The 22,703-nt window shown below is 40.9% G+C and overlaps 2 protein-coding genes across 2 annotated transcripts; both read left to right on the top strand.

The window, feature by feature from the left end:
• The first annotated feature begins 239 nt into the window (after nucleotides 1–239).
• On the top strand, nucleotides 240–3,414 carry LOC131315824 (L-type lectin-domain containing receptor kinase IV.1-like). The gene has a single exon (XM_058345025.1). It carries the CDS (start codon nucleotides 273–275, stop codon nucleotides 2,301–2,303), a length of 2,031 nt encoding a protein of 676 aa, XP_058201008.1. The 5' UTR covers nucleotides 240–272; the 3' UTR covers nucleotides 2,304–3,414.
• Nucleotides 2,694–3,095, top strand: LOC131327386 (uncharacterized). The gene has a single exon (XM_058360525.1). It carries the CDS (start codon nucleotides 2,694–2,696, stop codon nucleotides 3,093–3,095), a length of 402 nt encoding a protein of 133 aa, XP_058216508.1.
• Nucleotides 3,415–22,703: the final 19,289 nt, after the last annotated feature.

The raw sequence follows: 22,703 nt of genomic DNA, 5'->3' as shown, positions 1-22,703 counted from the left end.
GGGTAATGATTGAGAGCAGTATCGTAAAACGAGGATCCGGAGCTGGAGCGAAACATCCCAGTGAAATATTTTTTGACTAAAATAGTTGACCTCATGCTACATGTTAGGTTGAATTGACAAAGCAACACGTACGCAATAGCCAAGATTCCTTACGTATGTATACAATTGGCATGCCATGGAGACCCATGGAGATTTCATCGGACCAAACAAAAGGGGATCACAATTATTTCCTCAAAGCATTGGTCTCAACTCTCACCCCTCATTCCACAGCCATGTTTCTCACTCCTCTTTTTTCTCTCTCTCCTCTCCTTCTCCTCCTCCTCCTCCTCGCTCTCCTCCCCACCACACCCGCCCAAGACCACCTCGGCTTCACTTTCAACAACTTCAAAGCCTCACCAAACCTCGCCCTCGATGGCATAGCCGAGTTCAAACCCTCAGGCCTCTTAGCCTTAACCAACGGCACCCGCCAACGAATGGGCCACGCCTTCTTCCCCACCTCATTCCCCTTCAAACCCTCCCCGAACGCCACCACTTCATCCTTCTCCACCTCCTTCATCTTCTCAACAATCCCCGAGTACCCCACCCTCTCCGGCCACGGCATCGTCTTCGTCGTGGCCCCCTCCCCGCGCCTCCCCGGTGCCCTCCCCAGCCAGTGGTTGGGCCTCTTCAATGCAACCAATAACGGGAACTCAACCAACCACGTGTTTGCGGTAGAGCTTGATACTATATACAGTAGCGAGTTTGAAGATTTAAATGATAACCATGTTGGCATTGACATTAATGGGCTGAACTCTGTTGAGTCTCAGGCAGCTGGGTACTATTCTTCAAATGGGAGGTTCCAAAATTTGAGTCTGATCAGCGGTAAGGCGATGCAAGTTTGGGTTGAATACGATGGGGGAAAGAAGGAAATTAATGTTACTATGGCTCCGGTTCATTCGCCCAAGCCAAACACGCCGCTATTGACTCTTTCTAAGGATCTTTCCCCGTTCTTGAACCAAAATATGTACGTTGGGTTCTCTTCCTCTACTGGATCAGACACAACTTCCCATTATATTTTGGCTTGGAGCTTTCAGATTAATGGATTTGCTGATGGGTTTGATTTCTCTCAACTCCCTAAGCTTCCTCGCATCGGACCCAAGAAAGTTTCTAGGCTTCTGACAATTGGGTTGCCTTTGAGTTTAGTTTTGGTGTTTGGAGTGCTTTCAGGGGTAGTTTATTATGTCAGAAGGAAGAGGAAGTTTGCTGAAGTGCTTGAAGATTGGGAACTTGACTATGGGCCTCATAGGTTCAAGTACAAGGACTTGTATATTGCCACCAAAGGATTTACGGAAAAGGGGCTCTTGGGTAGTGGGGGATTTGGTAGGGTTTATAGAGGAATACTGCCTACTTCAAAAATTGAGGTTGCAGTGAAGAGGTTATCACATGAATCTGGGCAAGGAATGAAGGAATTCGTGGCGGAAATCGTTAGTATTGGACGTTTGCGCCACCGTAATTTAGTACAACTCTTGGGTTATTGTCGCCGAAGAGGGGAGCTCCTTTTGGTCTATGACTACATGCCTAATGGAAGTCTAGATAAATTTCTCTACGACCAGCCGAGTTGTACCCTCAATTGGCGGCAAAGATTTCGAGTCATCAAAGGGGTGGCGTCGGGCCTTTTCTATTTACATGAAGAGTGGGAGCAAGTTGTTGTGCATAGAGATGTCAAGGCGAGTAATGTGTTGTTAGATGGCGAATTGAATGGGAGATTGGGCGATTTTGGGCTAGCTAGATTGTCTGATCATGGAACCAATCCACAAAGCACTAATGTGGCTGGAACACTTGGATATCTTGCACCAGAGCACAATAGAACCGGAAAGGCCACAACAAGCACCGATGTGTATGCCTTCGGTGCCTTTTTGCTTGAGGTGGTATGTGGGAGGAGGCCCATCGAGCCACGAGCAGCAGCAGAGGACTTAGTTTTGGTGGATTGGGTGTTTTCCTTTTGGAGGAAGGGGGAAGTTTTGAGAACCATTGATCCTAAATTGGGGAGTGAGTATGTAGTGGAGGAAGTGGAGTTGGTTTTGAAGCTGGGTTTGATGTGTTCCCACTCTGAGCCGGCCGCCAGGCCGAATATGAGGCAAGTTGTGGAGTATTTGGAGGGAGATATTCCTCTACCAGAGTTGAAACTGATGCGTATTTCTGCCACGGGTCTAACGTTTGCTCAGTGCGAAGGGTTTGATGATTTTGCACAGTCGTCTTCTATGGAGAACGCGTTTTCCCACGCGTCTTCTGTCACTGGGTCTGTTCTCTCTGGAGGCAGATGATGCTTCTAACTTTATGGATGAGTAATGTAACTGATGAACTAAATGGTTTTATGTTTTTACGCACAAGCTTGTCTTCTCTGTATATCTGACCCTTCTACAGCCACCGACCATATGGGCAAATTTAGCTGATTTTTTATGAGCCCACTCATTATTTTTTTTTTTAAATTATTGAATGCCTCAGATTTTCTGCGGGGTCCGGAGTGAGACCAGTGTGGTTGTCGGTTCAGAATTGGTCCCCATGTGGTCGGTGTCATAGCTTTTCAGTATATCTGTATAACAAAATTGCATGATACCTTGTGATCATAAAAATCCCTGTTTTTCAGGCGCCTTCCACATTTGTTTGTTTGCCGAAATTCTTGCTCATTACCCCCGAGCAGAGGCAAAAAACACATGCTGAGGTGGGCATTTATTTTGTGGTTGGCTATGCAACATCGTTTGAGTTCTGTGGACAGATTGCTGGTTTGGGGTATAGTTGCTGAAGTTTCATGTGTGTTGTGCAATAGTGGTAATGTAGAGTCTCACAACCACCTGTTTTTTGATTGTCCTTACTCTAGTGCTATCTGGGCAGATATGTTGACGAAAAATCAAGTGTGTAGGTACCCTATGCAATGGGATGACGAGATGATTTGGTTTAATCTGCACTCTAAGGGGAATTGCCTGAGGAAAAGTGTGCTTAAGCTATCTCTATCTGCTGCAGTTTATGGTATAGGGAGAGAAGGAAATGCTCGAATTTTCCAACAGAGAAGTATGGACTCTGTTTTTGCTAGTGCTAAAAGCTGTAATTCCATTTGAGATGCTATGCTGTCTTGGAGGAATGTGAAAGACAAGCAGGAAAACAGGGCGATTTGCAGGGAGTGGAACATTTCCCCAATGGATCCTTTAGCTTTGGTTATTTTGTTTTACATTGTTATGTTTGGAAATTTCTGAGCCTATTGTTTTGGCTCTGTTTGTCTTTTCTCTGATTGGGTCTTGCATGACCTTTTGGAGTGAGTTGTACCTTTTCTAGATTGTTCTGAGATTTGTATGGGCTGATAAATGAAAAAGAACCTTTACTGAAAAAAAGCAGAGGCAAAAATATGATTATATTGATATCTACAGCACATTGTAAGCCGATGCTGCTTCGCGATTTTCTTTTTAGTCATTCCATGCAGGTATTGATCAGTGCAGTTCCGAGGCATAATGTAATAGAAGAACTGCTCAATGCCATGTGAAACATGGGATTGACTTGGCTACACAATGCATCTATATATTGTCCAACAACTAACTTCAGTACTTCTAACCAGATGAAAGTTGGAGAAATTCCATTTCAGTGCAGATACTTAAAGAAGCTTAAAAAGAGTGAAAAATCATGTGTAAAATGGTCATCCCTTTCAAATTTTCCAAACACAAAAAAGAAATTACAAATTTACTTCTTTTATATGATCTCTTGAATCATTCAACAATTTTCATATGATGGTGCTATGCTCACAAATTTTCCATTGATCTTCTGGAGGATCAAAGTACTCAACTTCATCGTGCATTAATCTAGCATTGGCCTTACTAAACTTAGCCATGGCTCAGCTAATGGTAGAAGAATTCATTCAAATTCTAAGAAATCTTAGATTTGCATCGTGAGTGCATTCAAATTCATAGAAATTTTCAACACTTTGAGTACTATGTACGTCAATACTGATTTATTTAAGTGCCCAAAATCTTATACTGCTTTATTCATATCAAAGACAGGATTGGGTTCACTAAGGCATATATGTGCTTCAATAACACCACAGAACGACGTGTAAACTATTGGGATGAATGTAGATTTTCTTTTCAGAAGACAAAACACAAGTGATACGGCTTCAGAATATTTACCCACCATTAGTATACAAAAAAAAAAAAGAAGAAAAAAAATGAGGGTATTGCTATGCATATAGATTTTTGATTCTGAAACATATTTTCAAGCTTAAATCTGTGGCTAACTAACGAGCAATTGTACTATTAGTGCAAAAGTTAATGTTAGAATATTCTAGATTTGTGTATCTCTAGGATCAATCATGTAGTTTAGATCCATTTTGATATGTTAACGGGTAATTAACCTTAAAACATATGTACGTTTTTTTTTACCAAATATAGAAATTTCGTTATTAGTGGTTGATTTCTTCTGATTTTGCCACATGGCAATTCAAATCCTGGCTTCACAAGACTCCTTTGGGCATTCGTTGAGTTTTCGTAGCCAAGAGTTGGACACGACAAAAGGAGAACAACCATAAGAATACCTAAGCCAAACTTTGTCTAATCACGATGCATAATTAATGCACACATAAAGCAGATAACCACACGTGAACCCAACAAAGGTTGAAACTTGAAATGTTACGTGGATTCTTGTAAACTTAACTTATTTCTTTGTTTTGTGTGTTTTATTTGTTTTTTTATGAATTTCGTTAGATTTGCATGATATTTTTGGATTAATCATCCGTCTTGACGAGAGGAGTTTAAAAGTACAAAATTATGACCAAAAGCCAAAAAAAAAGTTTTCTAAAGACGAAAAAAATATTAAACTATCTTATTTGTTTAAAGTACCATTTTATTTGAATTCTTTTAACATCCGTCCATATTTTAATACTTTTTTTATTCATCTCGTCAAGACGAACAATTAACTCCCAAAATTACAATGAAAGGCTAAATAAAAAGTAGCAAAAAGTAAAAAATACCGAAATAAATTTCCAACTTATAAATTTATAAGAACACAGCAGCGTAGTCTAGCTACTCGAAGCAATGCATAGATATATTTTCTAAAAATAAAAATTAGATAGCTTTGTTCTAGGCTTTCTCAACATTTAAGTTTGAGGAACTACAATTCGTTCAACCGTCTATGCTTGCATTTTCCCCTGTTCGATCCCTAGAGCATACTCAGGCCGGCCCTAGTCATAGGCCCGCTAGCGCCTCGGGGCCCTATTTTTTCCCTCCGGAAAAGGGACTCCATTTGGATATGAGTTGCATATATTGTTTGAATCCATTTATTTTGAAACCGGAGAGCAATTCAGTTGTAGATTGAAAGGCGGGAAGGGGATGCAAAAAGATTTATTGATTACATAAGTAGGAAATTAAATTTGTAAGGAAAGCAAGTAGTTGATTATGGACTGAATCACACCCTCAGAGTGAAGCTTCTCACTTTGCTGTGCTGTCTTTATTCCCATCTGAGACTGACATGCTTCATGCCTCCTCCACAATATCTGCAATTTTTATAGTTCAGTGCTTTTCAATAAACACTAGAGAAATAATACTAATTTGCTACGGAGTTTTCGTATCGTAGCCTACGAGTCGTAGGTATTAGGATCCAAGACAGGCCAGAGTACAACCAAAAGCAATTTTTTTTTTTTTTTTTAAGGCTTTTGAAAACTTACCATACAACACCAGTCATGGGTTCCACGGAGTTAAATGCTTAGTCTTGGTCATTGGATGATTGTGCCAAGTTGTCTTGGTCGATGTCGATGATAAGCCCTTCATATTCAAATGAAGGGCATGCGTGACCTTGATCCAAATACTCTAGATATTCTTATTGGAGTAGTCTTTTGTGCCTTTCTTTTTTCTTTTTTGTCCTCCTAGCCTAATGTAAGTGATGAGATCACTTTTACGTGTCTGTTTTTGTCCCCAGTTTTTTGTGGGCCTAAACCTATTATTGGATGGTTCCGCCAATTTGTGTTGGTCAATGATAAGCCCTTCACATTCAAATCACTTGGGCATCTGAGACTTTGATACAAAATATGTCTGCTAGTCTTTTCTGGCCTTTTCTTTGAAAAAAATCAGCTCAGTTGAATATGCGTAACGTAAGTGTGAGAGATTACTTTGCCCATCTATTTTTGTCCCTAGTTATTTGTTGTTTTTCGTCCCACATGCATATACTATGTAAGGGCTGAGCCTAAAACTATTATGCTATCGTTTTCAAAATGTATTTAGTCTTTGGGACCAATTACAAACCAAAAATACACTTATAGGTGTATATCTACATTATAATTAACGTCTTAATTTAGTTATTCTATGGATTAGTAAATTAAAAAAGTAGGGTAATTTGCACTTACACTCCCTGTACTGTCACCAATTTAAAGATACACCTCTTGTATTTCAATTTTAAGCCCTTACACCCCTGTACTTTAAAGTAAAAGAAGGGTAATTTGCACTTACACTCTTGTACTTTCAAGTGAAAGATAGTTTAGGAGCCCAATTATCCTGGCCCATTAGATATTGGGGTGGGCTTGCATATATCTCTGTTCCCAAACACGTCTCCAATTCCAAAAGTAGAACGAAAGCAAGGCCTCTCCTATTGCATTGCATAATAGGAAAATTTCACTTAGGCACCTAACTTTTCATACAAATCACACATAATCATCTTAAATTTCTTAAATTTCATATAAACACTTGAACTTTCTAAAAATTCATCAATTCAACACCTGCCGTCAACCCTCCGTCTAAAACCAAATGGAAAAAAAGTTAAGTGCTCTAATTTTTTATTTGTTTGAATCAGTGCGAAGATCTTATTTTTCTGATCATTTTATCCTAAAGAATCATAATTAATTTTTGACTCTAAAGCTCTCGTTAGTCAGCTCTAAAAAAGTCGTAAAATCAAATATCTCTTAGGGCTATCTAACGAGAGCTTTAGAGTCAAAAATTAATTATGACCATTTAAAATAAAATGATCAGAGAAATAAGATCTTCGCACCTGTTTAAACAGATTGAAAATTGGAGCAATTAATTTTATAACCATATTTTTAATATATAAACGGTCTACACATGGTTGAAAAATTAATTGCTCCAATTTTCATAACTTCACCCCAAGGTGCAAAATGAATCTAATCTAAGTAGGCGACTTGGTGGCAGTGGCTGGTCTAGGAATTCTCCTAATTAGACACAATCACACAAAGCTATTTCATCAAAAAGTTCTACCCAATTCTCACCTCAGGAAATGTTGAAAAGCCAACCCTACCAAATGTGCTCAAATATACTTTCTTGCTGGTCTTTTCTGGCATTTTCTTTTTGTGGCCAAACAACGTAGAAGCTATTTCTGCCGTTCATCTTCCGCAATTACGTAGTGGTGGTGTTTGTAGTTTGTTACGTATGATTTGTCGAAAAATTGCAACTGAAGTGAAGTGCTATTGGTATCTCCCTTATACTGGGGACATGGGCAGGGTTCGATTCTCGTAAGCACCCATCCCCCTAAATCTACCGTATAGCGAATACATAAGGGTCTTGTACACATAGGCAAAGGCTTCATTACCAGATTTCCTTGCATCTAACCTGCTCTCTAAGAGCGAGCTAACAAAGTCCCAAAATGGGTTTTCCATCCTCTCAAAGAGGTAGCCTGAGATTGGGAGCACAGTGTAGCCTCCCTAAATCCCATAGGATAGAGTAGATTAGGTTTAATGAGTGGCCAAAAAAAAAAAACAAACAAAGATTTGTCAAAAAATTAGAAGATTTTCTTTTGTTGATTTGTGGTTTACATATAAATGCACTTATATATCTCGGTTTATTGTTATTCTAGTCTAGTTCAGCTGAATACATGGTATAAAACTACTGCTCAAACTCTTATGGGGCCAGTAATACGGGAATTTGTCCCGGCTTTGATCGGACTTTCCGCTAGTGGATGGTAGAATTGAGTCCCCAAGATTAGTTGAGGTGCGCTTAAGCTAGCTAGCCCAGACACCTTGAGTCATTATCAGTAAATGTCGGGGTTTGGATTTGGATCAATCGGTTCGGGCTTCGCTCCTGGCTCTTTCCTTACAGCTCCATGCGTCCTCCGACGATCAAGTCAGATCTAGGGAGAAGAAGATAGGCCTCGGGTTAGGGAGAAATTGCATCCTCCCTAACGACTGTTTGGCCGTGACGGGAAGAGCATCGATGGCCTCGGGAAGGAGATAGGCCTCGGGAAGAATATAGACCTCGGGAAGAACATGAACAGTGCAATGAACAGTGTTATTTCATGCTTCAAACAATCAAGTCGGCGTTTTCAACCAATTATCGGGATCCTAATCGTGAGAGGATTCTAGTTCCTTCCTCCGTTTGCTCCACGCCTCCACCGCTGAACCTGCAACAAGTCACTAGGGCTGTGGAAGCTCAGTGACCCTCCAACGATCAAGTTAGATGTAAGGAGAGAGGTTTAGGTCTAGGGTTAGGGTAGAATGAGCTACCTCTTTAGGTTAGAGTCCCTTTGTATTTATAGATCTTGGTTTGCTTGGCTTCCAAGCTAGCGCGTGGAGATTACGCTCAGGTAACCGCCTTGTGTGACGTCATAAATGACGCACCGGATAAAGCGGTTACGGAGCACATAGCCAGGTTTGTGAGGATTATTCTTGATGCTGTTTTTCATCTGTGCTTGCTCGGGAGCCCTTGGTGTTGCTTTTCGTGGGTCGGTACGGAGCCCTTGGGTGCCCTTGGTAATATGTCTCCGGGGTCAGTACAGAGCCCTTGGGTGCCCTTCGGTAATATGTCTCCGGGGTCGGTATGGAGCCCTCGGTAATATGTTTCCGGGATCGGTACGGAGCTCGGTGGTATGTCTTCGGGGTCGGTATGGAGCCCCATTTATTCGGGCAACTACAATAGCCCCTCAACTTCTCCCAACCTCTTATTGGTTTGGGAGGAGTTGACGTGTAGTAAAGCCGAATGTTTTGATGTGTATGAAGCCACAGAGAAATGTGTCGAGCCTCATACCCATTGGTCGTTGGATCGTGGGTTCGGTTTAGGAAACCGAGGCACGAAGGAGGCACAAAAAGGCTTTGTTGATTCGTGGGTTTGATTTAAGGAAACTAAGGCCCAAATGAGGCACAGAAAGTCTCTGTCAGTTCCTGGGTTCGGCTTCGGGAAATCGAGGCACGAATGAGGCACGGAAGGGTACCGTCAGTTCGGCTTCGAGAAATCGAGGCATGAAGGAGGCACAGAAGGTTCCGTCGGTTCATAGGCTCGGCTTCAGAAAACCGAGGCACGAAGGAGGCATGGAGGGGTTCCGTCGATTCATGGGTTCGGCTTCGGAAAACCTGTTAGGAATGCCTTGTATTCTTTAGTCCCACATTGGTTAATTATGTTGTTCCCGTTTTTGTAGGTTATTATAAATAGGGCTTTTAGGGGACTTCTAGGAATTATCTTTTGGGCTTTCATATTGTGGCCTTTCTAGAGTTACGGATTATAGCCGGCTCTTTGTATCTCTTCTTCACGTTGGTTAGTGAATCCTCTCTCTCATCGCCCGTGGACGTACCCATCTTGGGGAACCACGTATATCTTGTGTCTTTGTGATTTCTTGTTTAATTTTCAATTTCTCGTTCTTAGCTTGCATTCATAGCGTTCATTACAACAAATTGGTATCAAAGCCTTAAGTTGCAAAAACTAGGGTTTCGTTTCCGATTGTGGCTATGGCGGCTAAATTCGAGATTGCAAAGTTTGATGGGCAGAGTAGCAGTTTCAGTCTTTGGAGAGTAAAGATGAAGGCGCTATTAACCCAACAAGGATTGCACAAAGCTTTGTTAGGCAAGACTAGTTCTGGAATCAAAGAGGAAGATTGGGATGATACGGATGCCAAAGCTCTGAGTTCTATTCAGTTGAGTCTGGCAGACGACGTTCTTCGCTAGGTGGAAGAAGAAACTTCAGTAGCAGGAATGTGACTGAAGTTTGAAGGCATATATATGACGAAGTCGCTTACAAACAGGTTATATCTCAAACAACGTCTTTATACATTTCGTATGCAAGAAGATATACCTGTTAAGGATCATTTAGACGAGTTCAATCGTATTATTATGGATCTGAAAAATCTTGATAGTAAAATTGAGGATGAGGACCAAGCCCTAATTTTGCTATGTTGTTTACCACTTTCGTATGAGCACTTTGTTACAACCCTATTGTATGCCAAAGACACGATATCCATGGAGGATGTTAAGGCCAGCCTATATTCGAAAGAATTAAGGAAAAAAGTGTCAGGTGAGGGTGATGCACATGCGGAGAGTTTGTTTATCAGGGGAAGAACAACAGAAAGGGAGGAGTCGAGTAATAGGGGAAGATCCAGGTCATTAGGTAAGAAGAAGGAAAAGTGCAATAATTGCAAGAAACCCGGGCACTGGAAAAGTGACTATTTAAAACTCAAGGAGAAGGAAAAAGAAGACCAGAAAAGGGGTAAAGTAATTGCTGGAATTGCTGAAAGTTCAGATGAGTCATGTAACGTGTTATCAGTTACAGAGGGCGATTCTCGCTTTAAGACCAAGTGGGTTCTAGATTCTGGATGTTCATACCACATGTGTCCGCATAGAGAGTGGTTTTCTACTTATGACAAAGTAATTGGTTACAAACAGGATATATCTCAAACAATGTCTTTATACATTTCGTATGCGAGAAGGTATACCTGTTAAGGATCATTTAGATGAGTTCAATCGTATTATTATGGATCTGAAAAATATTGATAGTAAAATTGAGGATGAGGACCAAGCCCTAATTTTGCTATGTTTTTTACCACTTTCGTATGAGCACTTTGTTACAACCCTATTGTATGCCAAAGACACGATATCCATGGAGGATGTTAAGGCCAGCCTATATTCGAAAGAATTAAGGAAAAAAGTGTCAGGTGAGGGTGATGCACATGCGGAGAGTTTGTTTATCAGGGGAAGAACAACAGAAAGGGAGGAGTCGAGTAATAGGGGAAGATCCAGGTCATTAGGTAAGAAGAAGGGAAAGTGCAATTATTGTAAGAAACCCGAGCACTGGAAAAGTGACTGTTTAAAACTCAAGGAGAAGGAAAAAGAAGACCAGAAATGGGGTAAAGTAATTGCTGGAATTGCTGAAAGTTCAGATGAGTCAGATAATGTATTATCAGTTACAGAGGGCGATTCTCGCTCTAAGACCAAGTGGGTTCTAGATTCTAGATGTTCATACCACATGTGTCCGCATAGAGAGTGGTTTTCTACTTATGAGGTGGTCAATGGTGGTACAGTTTTGATGGGCAACAACATGGCTTGTAAGACTATTGGTTCAGGAACGATTCAGCTTAGAATGCATGACGGTATTGTTAAGACTTTATCTGAGGTTCGACATGTTCCGGATTTGAAGAAAAATCTTATCTCCCTGGGCGCTCTTGATTCTCATGGTTGCGAATTCCTCGGTGAAGGTGGAGTTTTGAAAGTCTCAAGCGGTGCATTAGTACTGATGAAGGGTCAGAAGCATGGTAATCTCTATCACTCCAGGGCAGTACAGTTATAGGTGCTGCAACAACGGTTGCTTCATCCAAGGTTTCAGATTCAAACTTCTCGTTTGTGGCATATGCGCCTTGGGCATATGAGCGAGAGGGGGATGACAGTTTTGAGCAAACAGGGTTTGCTATGTGGCCAAAAAATTGAGAAGCTAAATTTTTGTTAGCATTGTGTCTACGGCAAGCAGTGCAGGGTAAAATTCAGTACAGCTGTTCATCGCACCAAAGGCACGGTGGATTATTTTCACTCAGATCTTTGGAGTCTCGTAGAGGTAACTTCTAAAGGTGGTTTTCGATATTTTATGAGTATTATCGATGATTTCTCTCGTAAGGTTTGGGTGTATATGTTGAAACATAAGAGTGACAAAACAGTTTAAAACTTTGATTGAAAATCAGACTGGTAAGAAAATAAAACGTTTGAGAACTGACAATGGTATGGAGTTTTGCCTTGGCGAGTTTGATAGGTTCTGCAGTGATGAAGGCATTGTGAGGCATCACACAGTGAGAAAAACCCCTCAGCAGAATGGTGTGGCTGAACGTATGAACATGACTCTTTTGGAGAAGGCACATTGTATGTTGTCCAATTCCGGATTGGGTAAAAAATTTTGGGCTGAAGCTATTTCCACAACATGCTATTTGGTGAACAGGTCTCCGTCGACTACTATTGAGTGTAAGATTCCATTTGAGGTATGGTCAGGTCATCCAGCTGATTATTCTGTGTTGCGTATTTTTGGGTGTCTAGCTTACGCTCATGTGAATGAGGGTAAATTGGAGCCACGGGCCAAGAAGTGTATTTCCTTGGGTTGTGCAGTAAATGTCAAAGGGTACAGGTTACGGTGCTTTGATGATTTGAAGCTTTTGATTAGTAGAGATGTGACTTTTGATGAAAATTATCTGATTAAGGGTCTAAGCAGGTTGATGATACAGTTCAGGAACATAGTGTTCCAAAGCAGGTGGAGTTTTTGGGTGAATCTTCTGACTCAGGGAAGAAGCACATTGAGAAGCCAATTGAAGAGGAGTTCAAGAGTTCAGACACAGAGGTTGATGCGTTAGTTGAGCAACCACGCACTATTGCTAAAGATAGACCAAGAAGGGAGATTCGGCCTTCTGAAAGGTATTTGGCTTATTCTAAGATGGTGGCCTATGCTTTATCAGTTGCTAAAACAATTGAGTATGAGGAGCCTTCAAGCTATACAGAAGATGTCTTGAGTGCTGAGTCTGCACAGTGGTTTGTTGCTATGAATGAAGAGATTGAGTCTCTTCAGAAGAATCAGACATGGGAGTTAGTAGAACCGCTGAAAGGGAAGAGAATTGTTGGATGCAAGTGGGTCTTCAAGCGCAAACCAGGTATTCTAGGGGTAGAAGACACTCAGTTTAAAGCTCGGCTAATGGCGAAAGGATATAGCCAGAAGGAAGGTGTTGACTACAATGAGGTATTTTCACCAGTTGTAAAACATAGTTTCATTCACACTTTACCTGCTATTGTGGCATGTTATGATATTGAGTTAGAACAACTTGATGTCAAAATTGCGTTTTTGCATGGCGAGCTTGAAGAACAGATTTATATGTGTCAGCTTGAGGGATTTGTTGTTTCTGGTAAGGAGAATCACGTTTGTTTACTTTGTAAGTCTTTGTATGGCCTCAAACAATCCCCTAGGCAGTGGTATAAGCGGTTTGATGCTTTTATGATAAGCCAGTCATATTCAAGAAGTGAGTATGACAGTTGTGTATATTTTCAAAAACTTCTAGATAGTTCATTTGTTTATCTACTGTTGTATGTTGATGATATGCTTATTGCTGCCAAGAGTGTATCAAAAATCAACAGGTTGAAACAACAATGAGGTGGTGAATTTGAGATGAAAGATTTGGGTGCAGCAAAACGTATTTTGGGTGTGGAGATTTGCAGAGATCGAGTAGCTGGCAAATTATTTTTGAATCAGAAGTTTTATGTTCTTAAAGTGCTTGAGCGCTTTGCCATGCAGAGCTCGAAGCCAGTCAGTACCCCTTTGACAGCACACTTTCGACTTTCAGCTGAGTTGTCACCACAGTCGGAGGATAAAGAGAAGTATATGTCTCAGGTTCCATATTCATGCACAGTTGGGAGCCTTATGTACGCCATAGTATGTACTCGTCCTGATATTTCACATGCGGTTAGTGTCGTTAGTTGTTATATGGGGCGTCCAAGAAAGGCACATTGGGAGGCTGTGAAATGGATACTACGGTATTTGTGCGGAACTGCAGGTGTTGGTTTATTATTTGGGGTTGCCAATTCTGGTGATCATGCTGTTGGTTATGTTCATTCGGATTTTGTTGGTGACCACGATAAGAGGAGGTCTCTGACAGGTTATGTTTTTACTCTATCCGGAAGTGCCATTAGTTGGAAAGCAACTTTATAAGCTACAGTTGCGCTGTCTACAACAGAAGCGGGGTATATGGCCATTGCTGAAGCTGTGAAGGAGGCATTGTGGATGAGAGGTTTGCTTTGTGAGCTTGGTCTTGCACAAGGTGTGAGTTCAGTATTTTGTGATTCGCAGAGTGCTATACATTTGACTAAAAATCTAATGTATCATGAGAGGACCAAGCATATTGATGTCAGGTATCACTTCATTCGGGATATCATCTCACAAAAGCAAGTTGAGGTGAAGAAAGTGGGTACGACAGATAACCCAATATATATGTTGACTAAACTAGTTCCGGTTGCCAAGTTCAAGCATTGCTTGGGCTTGATTGGTATTTGCAGTTGATTGCCCCTCGGGGGCATTTGGCGAGTGAGAGGTTAGAAGGGGATATCTATATTTGGTGATTTGGTTCAGTGGAATTCAAGTCAAGGTGGAGAATTGTTAGAAATGCCTTGTATTTTTTAGTCCCACATTGGTCAATTATGTTGTTCCCGTTTTGTAGCCTATTATAAATAGAGCTTTTAAGGGACTTCTAGAAATTATATTTTGGGCTTTCATATTGTGGCCTTTCTAGAGTTACGGATTATAGTCGCTCTTTGTATCTCTTCTTCACGTTGGTTAGTGAATCCTCTCTTTCCTCGCCCGTGGACGTACCCATCTTGGGGAACCACGTATATCTTGTGTCTTTGTGATTTCTTGTTTAGTTTTCAATTTCTCGTTCTTAGCTTGCATTCATAGCATTTGTTACAACAAAACCGAGGCACGAATGAGACACAGAAGGGTTCCGTTAATTCGTGAGTGTGGTTTTAGAAAACCAAGGCACGAATAAGGCATGGAAGGGTTCCGTCGGTTCATGGGCTCAGCTTCGGGAAACCAAGGAATGAATGAGGCATGGAGGGATTCCGTTGATTCGTGGGTTTGGTTTAAGGAAACCAAGGCACGAAAGAGGCACAAAGGAGGCACGAAAGGGCTCCGTTTATTCGTGGGTTCGGCTTTAGAAAACAGAGGCATGAAGGAGGCACAGAAGGGTACCGTCGATTCATGGGTTCGGCTTCGGGAAACTGAGGCACGAAGGAGGCACGGAAAGGCTCCGTTTATTCGTGAGCTCGGCTTCGGAAAACCAAGTCATGAAGCCGAGTCACGAAGGAGGCACAGAGGAGTGTGGACGCTTCCGAGCCTGTCGAAAGCTAACTTCTGCCTTGAATCCTCGTTCGATTGGTGTTCGGGGCACAGTGAACGCCTTCCGCGCTAGCCCGTTGTCTCCCAAAGAACCATTTTGCTAGAAGGGGCAAGGCGGTCTTTAACGAACTGCCTAAACCATGGATTCTTTTGGCGGACGTGTACATCGTTGTGCAACGAACTGTCCTAGCCTCCCCCCCCCCCCGCCGGGGAGAGAGCTGGAGGACAAGTGGAAGAGCTGCTTGATCTTTGCTAATCCCTCTCAAAATGTCGCCGCCTTTTTGTTCTCGGATCTCGACATTTCCGTCATGAAGAACGCCTATGAGCGAGGTGAGAGCTGTTGAAGGGGAGGAGTGAACATCAGAGAGAACAATTAATCCCCAGCAGAGTCGTCAATTGTCGGGGTTCGAATTTGGATCAGTCGGTTCAGGCTCCGCTCCTAGCTCCTTCCTTACAGCTCCATGTGTCCTGCGACGATCAAGTCAGATCTAGGGAGAAGAAGATAGGCCTCGGGTAAGGGAGAAACGATGTCCTCCCTAATGACTGTTTGGCCATGACGGGAAGAGCGTCGACGGCCTCGGGAAGGGGATAGGCCTCGGGAAGAATATAGACCTCTGAAAGAACATGAGCAGTGCAATAAACAATGTTATTTCATGCTTCAGACGATCAAGTTGGCGTTTTCCACCAGTTGTCGGGATCTTGATCGTGAGAGGATTCCGGTTCCATCATCCGTTTGCTCCATGCCTCCGCCGCTGGACCTGCAACAAGTCAGTAGGGCTATGAAAGTTGAGTGACCCTCCGACGATCAAGTTAATTAGATGTAAGGAGAGAGGTTTAGGTCTATGGTTACGGAGCTAGGTGGTATGTCTCCGAGGTCGGTACGGAGCTCGGTGGTATGTCTTCGGGGTCGGTACGGAGCCCCATTTATTCGGGCCGCTACAGTAAAAATAAAAATAAAAGTACCTCTGAGAATTAATTTGCTAATATGACTGTGATGGTCTGTGGTTGGGCCTATGATTAGATTGTGAACAAGATGGTAGTAGAATATTCAGTTGTTGTACGTGGGAAATTTGGAATTGGTGGTTAAACATTGTAGGATGCTCCTTTCTTTGGTCACAATTAACGTAAGAGATGAAATTCCGACGTTTAATCAAATTGATTGTAGAAAATATTTGGGGAGCCAAGGGTTTTTTTTTGCCAAAAAGGGTAGGAGTATTATTAATGGTTGGACCAACTATCAACATCAGGCCATTCATAGCCGCTTAGACAGATTCTTGATCTCTCAGCAGTGGTTGGATCGGTTTAAAATTAGTCAATGGGGCTTGCCACGCCCAATTTCTGATCATTGTCCAATAGCTCTCATAGATGATGATAGAGATTGGGGCCCCCGGCCTTTTTGGTTTTTGGACATTTGGCTCTCTAACCCCAATTGTATGAGGATTGCCAAAGAAACGTGGGAGGCTGTCCAGGTTAATGGGTGGGCCGGTTTCATTATTTTACAGAAACTAAGGGCTATCAAAGGCAAGCTGAGGGTGTGGAACAAGGAGGAGTTTGGTGACTTAAATTCTGCTCTTCAGGATTGTGAGTCAGATCTTCACCAACTTGATGTGTTAGCAGAACAATGCCAACTCTCTGAAGAAGAGAAAGCAAAGAGATGTAAGACGAGAACAGAGTTCTGGAGATTGTCTAGGCTCGCTGAATCTCTATGGAGGCAAAAGTCGAGGGTGAATTGGCTCAATTGGGCGATAAAAATACTAGATTTTTTCAAGTCATAGCTAACTATAGATTCAAAAAGAACATGGTGGGTTCTGTTAAGGTGAATGGGCATGTTATAGAGGAACCTGGAGATATTAAAGAAGCAGCGGTGGAGTATTTCAAATCTAATTTTCTAGAGGAAAGGAGATTCCGAGCGGTTTTTGGGGGATTTTTTAACCGACGTTTGTCTTCAGATGTAGCTGTGCAACTTGAAAAACAATTTGATGAGGGGGAGATAGTGGCTGCTCTGAAAGACTGCAATAGCCTCAAAGCTCCTGGGCCGGATGGTTTCAATTTCTCTTTTGTTAAGAAAGGTTGGGTTTTTTTGAAGGATTTGGTGCTGAAATTTTTTGCGGAATTTTATGAGAACGGAAGGCTTTCCAAAGGTATAAACTCAACTTTTATATCCTTGATTCCTAAGGTGGACTGCTTTACTACTTTTAAGGATTATAGACCTATTAGCATGGTGGGTTGCATCTACAAGATTCTATCGAAGGTGTTGGCTAATAGGATAAAACAGCTTGTGCCGAGTGTAATTGGGGAGGCTCAGGCTGCTTTTGTTGGGGGAAAACAGATTCTTGATGGGGTTCTCATTGCCAATGAGGCCATTCATAGTTGGAAACATAGTACGCGTGGAGGACTGATTCTCAAACTAGACTTTGAAAGAGCCTATGATTGTGTGAATTGGGGATTTTTGGTAAATATGTTGGGAAAGTTAGGATGCGGTGGGAAGTGGTGCGAGTGGATTAAAGAGTGTATTTCTTCGGTTTCGATGTCAGTCCTGATTAATGGCTCAGCTACAAAGGAATTTCAAACTCAAAAAGGAATAAGACAAGGAGATCCCTTATCCCCGTTTCTATTCAATATCGTAGCCGAGGCTCTTAACATAATGCTGGAAAGGGCTAGGGACAGAGAGTTCATCAAAGGGGTAAAGATTGGAAGAAATGGGGTAACTATTTCTCACCTTCAATTTGCGGATGATACAATCATTTTTTGTAATAATGACTTGCAGGAAATGGAAAATATCAAAAGGATTTTGCGGTGTTTCCAGCTAATGTCAGGTCTAAAGATAAATTTTTTCAGAAGCTCTCTGTGTGGGATTAAGGTCCAACAACAAGAGGTGGATGCTCTTGCTCATGTAATGGGTTGCAAAGTAGATTCCTTGCCCATTAAGTATCTTGGCCTACCTTTGGGTGCTAATCCGCGGAGAATTAAAACATGGGAGCCTGTCATAGATCGAACTCAACAGAAGCTTAATGTGTGGAGTGGTAGATGTATGTCCAATGGAGGCCGCCTTACCTTTCTCAGTTCTAACATGAGCACTCTGCCTATCTATTTTATGTCATTGTTCAAAATGCCGGTGGTGGTTGTTAAGACTCTAGAGAAGATGCAGAGACGTTTTTTCTGGGGAGACACGATGGAGAAAAAGAAGATGCACTTGGTGAAATGGGAATGGATTACCAAAAGTAAAACAGATGGGGGCCTAGGGGTGAAGAATTTGCTGAAACAGAATATGGCTCTTTTGGCTAAGTGGTGGCGGAGGTTTAGTAGAAATAAGGAGTCTCTCTGGGTAAAAGTAATAAAAGGTAAATACAACTTAGACCAGTTTTGCTGGCTGCCATGCATTCCGAATTTTGGCTCAATTTCTAACGTTTAGAGAGATATCTGTTCCATTGGGGACTTTGATTCTTGTATTGGAAGGGTTGTTCAGGAGGGGTTCCGTGTACAGGTTAACTCGGGGATGGAAACCTCCTTTTGGAACCATGTTTGGTTAGGAAATAAAAGTCTCAAAGACGAATACCCACGGCTATTTTCAGCGTCTGATCAACAGGGGGAGTTGGTCAGTTCAGTGGGGGAAGGTTCAGACAATGGAAGATGGGATTTGAAGTTCAGAAGAAGGCTATTTGACTGGGAGAATATTCAAAAGGATGAGTTAAAACTAAGACTACAAGAAGTGACTTTGGATCCTTCAAAACGTGACTGTTTACAATGGAGCTGGACTGCAGATGGGTGCTTTACGGTGCAATCGGCGTATAAGCGTGGGGAGATGCTGAGTCAGTCACGGAGAACCGTGCTGGGTTCTTTGTGGAGAAATTTAAGTCCTCCAAAGGTGGAAATCTTTGCATGGATGGTTGTGCAGGAGCGAGTGGCAACTAGGTCGGTGCTACACAGTCGAACCATTATTTCGGAATCCCAAGGTCTGGTATGTCCCTTTTGTTCTCTGCACATTGAAACTCCTCAACACTTGTTTCTACACTGTCGATTCTCATGGGCTGTTTGGTCCTTAATTTTGGATTGGTGGCATGTTAAATGGGCATGTCCTTCATCAGTGGAGGCATTGGCAAACTGGTGGTTTGGGAACCGGTATCGAAGCCTAGAAAAAGATATTTGGGAAACTTGTCTGTATGCAACTCTGTGGACGTTATGGTTGGTGCGGAATGATTATGTTTTCAACAATGCTTCTACAGTGGTTTGGGATGTGACGGATTTAATCAAAACGAGGGTGGCCATGTGGATGAGGGCTAAGCACGACATCAAGATTTATTCGGTGGAAGACTTTAAGGGGTTTTTGGACGGGATTCGTAGTCTAAAATTGTAATTCTCTTTTGAGGTGCAGTCATCCAACTCTCTGTTGGATGAGGTGTTTTTTGGGTTTCTTTTGTATGTCTCTCTGAGGTGCACTTTGTGTTTTTCTCTTCTTCTCTCGATGTACCCTTTCGAGATTAATAAATTGTTTCGTTTGCCGAGCAAAAAAAAAAAAGTATTATTAATGATAACCAGAACAAGCGTCAAAACATGCATCCATCCCGAAGCAATGGAGTGGATAGCCACTGAGGTGGATAGGTTTCCCAAGTGCAAGACAATGTGCACCACTACTAGTACATAAGGAAATGCGGAGCGTTCACATAGAAGTTTATAATACAAAGGTTATGAATTTGTGTCAACTTAATTATATGTTCATGGGGCTCATGTCGCTCAACCTTATAATTCAATGCTTTGCCATAAACATTAATACTAATAAAACAAGCACTTTTATTTGTAACACCCCGTCCCACATCGGAAAACAAATTTTACATGGATGATTTTGGGCATATAACAAATCTTGTGGGCTACTACTAGTACCTTGGGCTTAAGCTTTTCGACCATGTGATGTGACTTGTGAATCAAAATTAAGGAACTAGGCATGTGGCCTGCTTGGGGAGGTTACTCTTAGATCTGCAAAATACAAAGCTTTGGCAGTTGTTTCATGACTTCATCAATATCAATTAGGAGATATTGATGATCTACGGCTGCAAGTATCCCGACAAGTAAGCCACTACTTTTTGTCATGATTTCAATGTTTATGTTTTGATTTCTTCAAATTTTGTCATGATTTCTGTTTATTGTAGTTTGTCGGGACGATTTTACAATAAGTGTTCATGATTTTTTTATGTTTTATGGTAATTCCACAAATTTTGTCATGATTTTGGTATGTGTGTTTCGGTTTCTCTAAATTTTGTCATGATTTTGTTATACTATAGTTTCATCAATACAATTTTACGATACATATTCATGATTTTTCCTATTTCATGGTATTTCCACAAATTTTGTCACAAAATTAGTATGTGTGTTTCGATTTCTCCAAATTTTATCATAATTTTGGTTTAATGTAGTTTCGCATGGACAATTTTATGATATGTATTCAAGACAAATTCATGGAGGATTTCAAGTAATATATCATAAAGATTTATCATGATATTTTTACAAAAATATGCCATGATTATTTATAGTTACTCTATGGATATACGTTCATGTTTATGAAAATCCATTTTCAAATTTATGATAGATGCTAGTTTTATTCTTAAATATTGGTTTTAGATTTTAGGTGAGAGAAAATTAGAGAGAGAAGATTAAGAGAGAAAAAGATTGGAGAGAGAGAATGAGATAAATTAGAAACAGAAATGCTAGGGACAAAGAAATAATACCCCGAAAAGATTAACTAGTGGTTGAGATTCACTTTGATGTGTGTGACTCAATCATCAAAGTGATTCTCATCAAAGTGATTCTCAACCACTGATTATTGTTTTCGGGGTACTTTCGGGGTAAATTTTCTTTGTACCTAGCATTTTCCAATTAGAAAAGATAAGGAGAGTAAAAGATTTCAAAGATTGGGAGGGAGAAAGGGTTGTTTAGAATTTATTTAAATTTGAGGATGGAAAGATAAGTTTTCAAACAAAATAGGATGATCAAAAACTTAAGTATTTATATAGGAAAGGACCCCTATTTAAGTTTCCCAGACAAATTAAACGATTTATGGAAAGGAGTACATAAGTAGAAAATTCTGTAAAGAAAGCCAAGTAGTAATTATGGACTGAATCACCCTAAGGGCTAAGAGTAAAAGCTTCTCACGTTGCTGTGCTCCATCAGCTATGGCTGGCATTTCCCATGAACGCCTAATGATTATTGGGTATGGTATTTTATCGGAAACCAAAAGAATGCATAGTTATCACTAAAAAATGCGTAATTAACAAAAAAAATATCGTAAGTATTTTAAATGCTAAGTCTTGGTCATTGGATGATTTTGCCAATTGTACATCTTGGTCATTGGATGGTTGTGCCAATTGTCTTGGTCGATGTTGATGATAAGCCCTTCATATTCCAATGACTTCAGACTTGGGGCATGCAAGACTTTGATCCATTCCAAAAACTCCAAACATACTTTATTGGAATAGTCTTTTCTGTCTTTTACTTTTTTTTTCCTCCTAGCCTAATGAAAGTTTGCAAGATCACTTTGCCCATCTATTTTTATCCCCATTTATTTGTTTTTGAAAGTGTACGAGATCACTTTGCCCGTCTATTTTTATCCCCATTTATTTGTTGTTTTTGAAAGTGTACGAGATCACTTTGCCCGTCTATTTTTATCCCCATTTATTTGTTGTTTTTGAAAGTGTACGAGATCACTTTGTCACTCGTCGGCAGTGTCATTATTAGGAAAACTTGCTGATAAGCCTAGTGAGACACAACGATATTTCATCAAATTAAGAATTCTACCCAATTCTCACCTCGGGTAATGTTGAAAAGCCCAACCTACTGTGGACACTTGTTAAACCCCATTTTGCAGACTGGTCTTGTGAACAATCCTTGTAGGTAGTGGGCCTAGTGGCAATTAATAGTTGGGAAAATGATGGCCCAGGACGTATTTTGATAATTAATATCTGTCAAGGACAAACTAAGAATATTTGTTAATGCTGAAAATATCCTTGGCGGGTATAAATTATCAAAACACGTCATTGGCCGTCATTTTCCCTTAATAGTTGGTACTGAGAAACGTTTTTTTTTTTAAAACTTAAATGAGAACTCCGTTTATTCGGCCCAAAGTATGGGATATTTTAAACTTTTAATTATGTAAGTCTACCTTCTTCATACAGTCTTGAGTCTAAAAATGCTGATGGGCTGCCAAAAAAAAAAAAAACAATTTAGTCTCAAAACAAACACTTTCAAAGACAGAGTACAGATAAAAAATATATATATAAAAGAAGAAAACACTTTCATTAAGTGAGAAATGATAGGGTCATTGGTGTGCTCAAAATGTTTTGATAAGGTTGTTTCCACCGCATTCAGAATAGTGGCTTAAAGCAAAGCTTGTTATTAACCTTCCAAGCCCAAAAAAGTACAAATAAAAAATATATATATAAAAGAAGAAACTCTGCCAATGCCATGTGCTCAATTTTAAGGCTATCAATGTGCAACCAAACCAGACCAACTCTTGTATTTCGCCCGATCAATTGAGATGAGGTACTTGAAATATGTTTCCCCATTCTTTTTCTAGCCCGAGAAGTGTAAATTGGGTTAGGTAGGAACGGGTGCAGCGCGGACATGACACGTTAAGAAGTA

This window comes from Rhododendron vialii, chromosome 1a, assembly GCF_030253575.1.
Source record: "Rhododendron vialii isolate Sample 1 chromosome 1a, ASM3025357v1".
NCBI lineage: Eukaryota > Viridiplantae > Streptophyta > Magnoliopsida > Ericales > Ericaceae > Rhododendron > Rhododendron vialii.
The sequence above is the reverse complement of the archived record's forward strand: the minus strand, read 5'-3'. Positions and strand labels throughout refer to the sequence as shown.

What these genes read in the sequence shown, in the direction of transcription:
- LOC131315824 (XM_058345025.1), top strand. Translation starts at nt 273, where the DNA reads ATGTTTCTCACTCCTCTTTTTTCTCTCTCTCCTCTCCTTCTCCTCCTC.
- LOC131327386 (XM_058360525.1), top strand. Translation starts at nt 2,694, where the DNA reads ATGCTGAGGTGGGCATTTATTTTGTGGTTGGCTATGCAACATCGTTTG.